Raw genomic sequence first — 9,282 nt, forward strand, 5'->3', positions numbered from 1 at the left:
CAGAATTGGCTGGCCAACAGAAGACAGCGAGTGTTAGTAGAAGGAAAATATTCTGCCTGGAAATCAGTGGTGAGTGGTGTTCCACAGGGCTCTGTCCTTGGGCCTCTACTCTTTGTAATTTTTATTAATGACTTGGATGAGGGGATTGAAGGATGGGTCAGCAAGTTTGCAGATGACACAAAGGTTGGAGGTGTCGTTGACAGTATAGGCGGCTGTTATAGGCTGCAGCGGGACATTGACAAGATGCAGAGATGGGCTGAGAGGTGGCAGATGGAGTTCAACCTGGATAAATGTGAGGTGGTACATTTTGGGAGGTCAAATTTGAAAGCTGAGTACAGAATTAAGGATTCTTGGCAGTGTGGAGGAACAGCGGGATCTTAGTGTGTGTGCAGGTACATAGATCCCTTAAAATTGCCACCCAAGTGGACAGGGTTGTTAAGAAAGCATATGGTGTTTTGGCTTTCATTAACAGGGGGATTGAGTTTAAGAGCTGTGAGATCTTGTTGCAGCTCTAGGTTAGACTGCACTTGGAATACTGTGTCCAGTTCTGGTCGCCCTATTAGAGGAAAGATGTGGATGCTTTGGAGAGGGTTCAGAGGAGGTTTATCAGGATGCTGCCTGGACTGGAGGGCTTATCTTATAAAGAGAGGTTGACTGAGTTTGGACATTTTTCATTGGAGAAAAGGAGGAGGAGAGGGGTCCTAATTGAGGTATACAAGATAATGAGAGGCATAGATAGAGTTGATAGCCAGAGACTATTTCCCAAGGCAGAAATGGTTAACACGAGGGGTCATGGTTGTAAGCTGGTTTGAGGAAAGTATAGAGGGGATGTCAGAGGCGGGTTCTTTATACAGAGAGTTGTGAGAGCATGGAATGCGTTGCCAGCAGCAGTTGTGAAAGCAAGGTCATTGGGGACATTTAAGAGATTACTGGACATGCATATGGTCACAGGAATTTGAGGGTGCATACATGAGGATCAGTGGTCGGCACAACATCGTAGGCTGAAGGGCCTGTTCTGTGCTGTACTGTTCTATGTTCTATATCCTATCAGGTCATCCCTCAGCCTCCAATACTCTAGTGAAAACAAGCCAAGTTTGCCCAAACTCTACTTATAGCTAATACACTGCAAACCAGGCGGCACGGTGGCACAGCGGCACAGTGGTTAGCACTGCTGCCTCACAGCGCCTGAGACCCGGGTTCAATTCCCGACTCAGGCGACTGACTGTGTGGAGTTTGCACATTCTCCCCGTGTCTGCGTAGGTTTCCTCCGGGTGCTCCGGTTTCCTCCCACAGTCCAAAGATGTGCAGGTCAGGTGAATTGGCCATGCTAAATTGCCCGTAGTGTTAGGTAAGGGGTAAATGTAGGGAATGGGTGGGTTGCGCTTCGGCGGGTCGGTGTGGACTTGTTGGGCCGAAGAGCCTGTTTCCACACTGTAAGTAATCTAATCTAATCTAATCCTCGTACACTTCTTCTGCACCAATTCCAAAGCCTATGCATCCTTCCTATAGTGTGATGACCAGAATTGCACACAGTATTCTGAATGTGGCAGTTTGACACAGTTGCAACATGACTTGCCAACTTTCATACTCAATGCCCCAGCTGATGAAGACAAGCATGCTGTATCCCTTCTTTACCATCTTATCCACTTATATTGCCACTTTCTGGGAGCTTTTGGGTTTGCACTCCAAGATCCCTTTGTATATCAGTGTTGTTAAGAATCCAGCCATTTACAGTATACTTTCCTCTTGCATTTGGCCTCCTAAAATGCATCAACTCACACTTACCCAGTTTAAAGTCCATCTTCCATTTCTCTGCCCAACTTTCCAGCTAATATATTTCCTGCTGCATCCTTTGATATCCTTCCACATTATTCACAATACCAATTTTCATGTCATCAGCAAACTTGCTAATCAGATCTCTGACACTTCTATCCAAATCATTTATGTATACTACAGAGATCCCTGCACTGGTCTTTGCAGAATGTTACTAGTCACAGACTTCCAGATAGAAAAACACCTCTTCACAACTATTCTCTTTCTTCTATGGCCAAGCCAATTTTATATCCAATCTGCCACTCATCATGGATTCCATGTGATTTGATCTACTGGACTAGCCTACCATGGGGGACTTTGCTAAATGCTTTAGTGAAGTCAATGTAGACAACATCTACTGCCCTACCCTCATCAATCATCTTCATTACTTTCTCAAAAATCTTAATCAAATTTTTGACACAAGTCTTTCCCTGCATAAAATCAAATTGACTATCCCTAAATATCTCTAATAATCCCTGCTTCTCCAAATGCAAGTAAATCCTTTGCCTAAGAATTTTCTCCAGTAATTTCTCTACCACTAACAGAAGGCTCACTTTCCTATAATTTCCTGGATAATTACTGTTACCCAACTTTATTATAGGAACAACATTCGTTATTCTCCAGTCTTTTGGGACCTCACCTATATCTAAAGAGGATAAAAAGATTTCTATCAAGGCTCCAGTAATCTCCTCCCTTGCCTCCTTCAGTTTCCTGGGATAGATCCAATAAAGCCCTGGAGACTTGTCTACCTTAATGTATTTCAAGACACCCAAAACCTGCCCTTCCTTAATATCGAAATGCCTTAGAGTATCAAAACAACCCCTCTCTAGACTAATCATCATCCAGGTCCTTCTTCCTGGTGAATACCAATGGGACGTACTCATTATAGACCTCACCCACTTCCTCTGGCTCCACTCAAAACTTGCCTCCTTTGAAATGAGGATGACCTTTTCTCTAGTTACCCTCTTGCTCCTAATGTCCATTTAAAATGCTTAGGGATTCTCCTTAATCTCAAATGGCAATGACATTTCATAGCTCCTTCTAGACCTCGTAATTTCTTGTTTAAATTCTTTTCTGCTTCCTTTATACACCTCAAGGGCTTTGTTTGATATCTGGGCTTTGTTTGATATCTATTTGGTAAATCGTACAAATCTTCCTTTTTCTTTTTGACTGGAAATTCGATATCTGTTGTCATCCAAGGTTCCTGAATCTTGTCATCCTTATCCTTCATCCTCACAAGAACATGCTGGTCCTGAACTCTGATCAATTGGCCCACACGTCAGATGTTGATTTATCTTTGAACAGCTGCCCCCAGTCCAATTTCATTTCCAGCTCTGACAGTCCTCAGTCCCACTCCAACTGACCTCACTCCTCAGTATTTATCTGGTAGTTCATGTTGCTGTTTACCCCTGGATCACTGTGCTCTGTTGCCTCAACCCTCACCACTCACACCTTACTTTCTTCATGCACTGCAGTCTGTCAAACGGGCTCAAGCAAAATCCCTGAAATTGGAGATCCAGAGCTATCTTCTGCTTCATGGATTGCTGGTCATCCTCGCTGTGGTCACTACTCAATTCTGGCCCTGCTGTGACTGAACTAATCAGTTAGCAGCTCTCTATTGCCTCGGATCTCCTTCCTGACATGGGCAGAATGCCCGCAATGTACTACTACAGGTCAGTGCAGTGCTGACAGACTTTTCAGTCTGGGATGGTAATCCATAACTCTATGAAGTGCATCCTGTGATTTGATAATCTGGTATGTTCTTCATCACCAGAGAGTACACTGAATGTTCCTATTCTTCAGTTGACTGTTTAGAAAGTCATTCATGAGATGGTACATTTTTGGGTCAAATTGGATAACTGACTAAAAAATACATAGCAACAGATAGTGACTAACAATAGTATTCCAATAAACATAAATGGCAAATGACCATTGTTGATCACATTACTTTCAAATAATCTTCAAGAGGAGCATTTATACAACAGAATATACAATTTTATAGCCAAAAGCAGAAAGTACCCAGAAAATACATATATTCAAACACATCTCTGAAGTGTTTGCCAGTGGGCAGATATATTGCAAATAAAATTCAACTCTAGGACATGTAACGTAATGCAATTGGTATTAAGGAAATAAAGATATTAACAAATTAAGTCTACATTGTTAAACAAGAGGATAAACATGAAAATATCCAAGAGTCATTCTTGAGCAAAAAATAGTAGCAATTACAAACAAAGTGTTAAAAGGGTCTATAGAATTTAAGTCAAAGAAATTGTTCATCTCAGATTTAAAGTCATCTGCTGATGCTTTTGTTGCAGTGATGGTAAGACTGGCAGCTTTATGATCACCATTCATGAATTGCTATCTGGAAGCAATATTATACTTAAGGACTGAGTTTAATTGTGTTTGTAGGAGGAAGAAGGAGGCACCTTGAAAAGTAAGAGTGCAAAGGAATCTTGTGACACTGTAACACAAATAATTTAAAGTAGCAAATCTAGTTAATGAAACCATGAAAAGTGCAGACTTAGGGTTACTTTTCGTGGAAGGGAATTAAAACAAATAATGGTGAGCACATGGAATTCCCCACCATAGTTGAGGTGAATAACATAAAAGTATAATGCATGTGAAGAGAAACCAAATAAATAGGTAAGGGTGAAAAGAATAAAAAGATATGCTAATAGGATGAGATGAAGGCAGATATTATGAGGGTCATGTCCAACATAAACACATGCATTGACAAGATGTAGTACACTGTTAAACCTACGTAATTCAATGTAATGTTTTACACTGCCCAGTGTACCTATGTCATACTCACAAGTTATAAGGCTGGACATTATTCAGGAATTCAGCTTAAACCTTTCATATAGTATCCCTGGTCTGTACATCTAACAAAATGCCCAAATGAAACAGAAGGAATGTGCTACACTTATGTAATGAGGCTATAAATGATGGAAAGTATTTAGTAAGGGATAACATATTTCAGATGTTTGCATTTTGACAGAGGAGCTATGATGCAAAGCAAACTGGGAAATAATTACAAGGCACATTTACAAAGTGGGTTCATACAAATTTGAAATTAGAGAATCAAAGGTCATGTTTATGAAATAAAGAAGCCTTTAATTAAATTTAACTTCGGAAAGTGAATTTCATCCTAGGCCAGCCTGACTTATATTAATCCTACAGCTCACAAAGGCCTATCCAGATGAATAAAATATTAAAGATGTGATCAGATGTGGTCAGACAATTTAGTATAATGAGTACTTTCAGACCATAAGAAACTAAGTTATTGCAATTGAAAATGTACAGTCTACTTACAAAGGAAAGGATATGAATGTCAACCTTTACATAATTCATTAAGTGGAAATTCACAAGTGCGTCAGTTGCCAACATTAATTTCCTTAATACCTGTATGGTCAAGGCTATGGACTGGCAACAGAGGACCTTTGACAATGTTGCATCATTGTTTGCTGCAACAAGAAAGAAACAAGATCATCCAAACTGTGGTGAGAGTCATCTATCTATGCACTTCATTGTGAATAAAATTAGATTCCTACAAACACAAGCATTCTAAGGAGAACTAAATTGCAAACAAAAATCCAATGTACTTAATTATAATAGGGCCACCGGATAACTGCAATTCAAATTTAATTTAAAATTTAAATAAAATGTGAACATCACCTCAATTTTCATATTGATTTTCAGACTTCTGAAACACTATTGCATGACAGCAGATATTTTGATACAGCAAATATGAACAAAAATCAGAAGCTCGCAGTGTTAATTACCATTACAAGAAATGGAACGCCTATTGGGAAAATCTTTATATTTTTGACATACCTGAACAGCACCATTTGATAAATTACCGAAAAGTGCTTGCCCAGCACTGACTTTATGTTTGACCCCTCTCACTGTACCATTTTTACTTAAGATATTAATTCTCTTTCTAAAGATTCCTCTGTCTTTGGTGGTACTTGCTAACAGAAGCAAGTCATCACATTCACTTTCACTGCCATCAGTTTCCAAAGCAAAATGCTGCCCATTATATCCATTCACTTCGCTGTGGCTACTGCATTGCTCTGTCTCAGAATTGCTGGCACATTCTGACACTTGGGAGTTCACCAGGTTTCCATCGGTATACACTTCTTTCAGCACTCGTCCACTGTTTGCAGAAGATACTCGAAACCTGACTTTTTTCTGTTGTCGCTCCCCGTCTGTCTTCACTAAGCCGGTGAGTCTAGTTTTCTCCATTGGAGAGTGAATTTCACATTGTCTTTTCACAAAAATCCTCCTGCAGCCTGTTCAAATTGAATATAAAACCTTCCTACTTATGTACGTAGATATTTCATATATTGCAGTACCATCAAAATTTAAGAGTGTGAAGGGCAACAAGTCAGCACTAATCCTCATAGAGTCTTACTTTAATAATGCATAACATTACATCATAGCTGCCTTTATATTAGCAATAGGTAAAGTGATACAAATGATTAAATATTTTATCACCATTGTGCATTCTCTGTGCACCATCCAAATGAGGGAAGGTAGTAACATTAGTTCATTCTAACAGAACATGCTCTATTCATTTTAAACCTCTCTCGTCTCATAATTAGGACCAATGAAGTGTTTTTAACAACTGGTGTTAAACCTTACCTGAACAGAGAGCAAAAAGGAACAGCAGCCAAAGACAAATGTGCAGTCCTTGCAGAACATGACAGAAGTTAATTTTATTGGAATAAATGATGGTGGAAATTCCCTTAGCTTTTATAAGAAAATTAGATACATTTTCTTTTGAAACAAGAGAATGGCAACGTGCTAGTACAAACTAGATATATTACATAAGTGAGCATTCATGGCAAGCCATTTGGCCCATTTAGTCCATGTGTGTGATTAAATTCCACTAGCATCTTCCCTGTAGTTTTCGCTCATGTAAATGTATCTTCATAAACTATTCCCTTCTCCCTCATTTGCTTGTATAGTTACCACTTAAAATATATCTATGCTATTCACTTCAACTACTCAATGGCTAAAGATGTTTCTTCTGAATTCTCTCAATGTCACTAGCAAGTGTTGGCATTTGTTGGCCATCCCTAGTTGCCCCTCTCTAAGTCATCTCAGAGGGCAGCTAAAGGTCAACCACATTGTTGTTGGTTTGCAGTTACAAATAGGACATTTGCATACCAGATGGATTTTTATGACAATCAATGATGGCAATATCATCATTTGTAACTCCAGGTTCTATTCAGGAGCAGCACCAAGCATACTTAAAATTGAAGTATGAATCTGGTAAAGCTACCATGACTGCTTGCATGCCAAACAGTACTGGCAGCAAGTGATAGACAGAGCTAAGTGATCCCACAACCAATGGATCAGACTTAATCTCCGCAGACCTCCCACATCCAGTTATAAATAGCGGTGCACATTTAAAGAACTCATCTGAAGAGGAGACTCCACAAATGTTCCAAACTTCACTGATGGAAGAGCCCAACACATTAATGCAAATGGTTGAAGCATTCGCAGCAATCTTCAGCAAGAAGTGCCAAGTATATGATCCTTCTCTGCTTCCTCCAGCAGTCCTCAGAATTACAGATACCAGTCATCCGTCAATTCAATTCAGTTCATGTAATATCAAGAAACAGTTGGAGACACTGGATACTGCAAAGACTATTGGCCCTGACAACATTTCAGCAATAGTATTGAAGACTTGTGTTCTAGAACTTGCTGGTCCATTAGCCAAACTCCTCCAGTACAGTTACGACACTAGTACCCATGGACAGTGGACAATATGGAAAATTGCCCTGGTATGTCCTTTACACAAAAAGCAAGTCAAATCCAACCTAGACAACTATTGCCCCATCAGTCTACTCTTGATCATCAGTAAAGTGATGGAAGGTATCACCAACAGTGCTATCAAGCAGCATCTGCCCAGCAATAACCTGCTCAGTGACGTGCAGTTTGGGTTCTGCCAGGGCCACTCAGCTCTTGACCTCATTACAGCTTTGGTTCAAACATGGACGAAAGAGAGACAGTCCTTGACATCAAGGCTGCACTCAACTGAGTGTGCCATCAAGGATCCCTGGCAAAACTGGAATCAATGGGTGTCAGGGGAAAATTTTCACTGGTTAGACTCATACCTGAAACATAGGAAAATAGCTTTGGTAGTTGGAGGTCAACCATCTCAGCTCCAGAATATCTCTACAGGAGTTCTTTCAGCTGTTTCAATGACCTTCCCTCAATCATAAGGTGGGGATGTTCACTAATGATTGTATAATGTTCAGCACCATTCAGATACTGAAGTAGACCATGTTCAAATGCAACAAGATCTGGAAAATATCCCACCTTGTGCTGACAAGTAACATTCGTGCCACACAAGCACCAGATAATGACTATTTTCAGTAAGAGACAATCTAACCACCATCCCTTAACATTCAATGGTGTTACCATCGCTGAATCCCTGACTACCAATGTTCTGGAAACACAGCTGGACTCACCATATAAACACAAAGCTACAAGGCAACGACAGAGGCTAGGAATACTGCAGCAAGTAGTGCATCTTTTGAGTCCCCAGAACCTGTCCACTATAAGTCAGGAGTTAGTGAAATACTCCCCACTTGCTTGATGATACAGCTACAACAACACTCAAGAAGTTTGGCATCATCCAGGACAAAGCAGCCCATTTAATTGGTATCACAATCCATAAGCATCCATTACTTCCATCACCTAAACTTGGTATCAGCAATATATACTATCTGCAAAATGCATTGCAAAAATTCACCAAAGGTCCTTAGACAGTGTGTTTGACACCGAAGGACAAGGGTAACAGATGCATGAGAATACCACCACCTTCAAATTGCCCTCCAAGCCGCTCACCATCCTGATTTGGAAATGTCACTGGGTCAAACTCCCAGAATTCCATACATCATAACATTCCGGGTCTGCCTACAGCAAATGGACTGTGGCTGTTCAGTAAAGCAGGTCATCACCACATTTTAAGGGTGACTAGGGGTTGACAATAAATGCTGGCTAAGTTAGCAATGCCCACATCCCATAAGAGAATAAAATAAAAAATGAAATTGAGAATATCATGGCATAGTGATTCAATACCTTTAGTACAGATATTTTCTAATGAGCTTGATCAGAAATGTTGCTGCACACTTCTGAACCAGCTGTAACTTGATCCCAACCTCCTGTACCTAACAGCCCTTATAATTACTGGACTATAAAAGACATGGTATCAATGAGAAATGAAAGTATGCAATTTGATGCAAGTTAATAAATGTGGATTGGAATCATCAGCAAAAGTGGGATGAGAGAAGGAGGTTGTTGATGTTTACAAAGAGCATAGTGGGAATTCTCTAGAATCTCCTCAATTATTGTAAAACAATGTACAAATCAAACAGCTTAGTTGAGCAGTTGTGATTCAGTTGCATGCATCAGATGGGTAGCTGATGTATTGGTATCATAAAAACATTTTAA

General features: G+C 40.0%; 1 protein-coding gene across 1 annotated transcript in view; it reads right to left on the bottom strand.

The window, feature by feature from the left end:
* grxcr1a (glutaredoxin and cysteine rich domain containing 1 a) overlaps nt 1-6,060 on the bottom strand; it is a 94,424-nt gene extending 88,364 nt beyond the window's left edge. The window contains exon 1 of the mRNA XM_060825071.1: nt 5,650-6,060. Within this exon, the coding sequence (XP_060681054.1) occupies nt 5,650-6,060 (411 nt within the window). The remainder of the gene's footprint in view (nt 1-5,649) is intronic.
* Nucleotides 6,061-9,282: the final 3,222 nt, after the last annotated feature.

Source organism: Hemiscyllium ocellatum, chromosome 1 (genome assembly GCF_020745735.1).
Source record: "Hemiscyllium ocellatum isolate sHemOce1 chromosome 1, sHemOce1.pat.X.cur, whole genome shotgun sequence".
Classification (NCBI taxonomy): Eukaryota; Metazoa; Chordata; class Chondrichthyes; order Orectolobiformes; family Hemiscylliidae; genus Hemiscyllium; species Hemiscyllium ocellatum.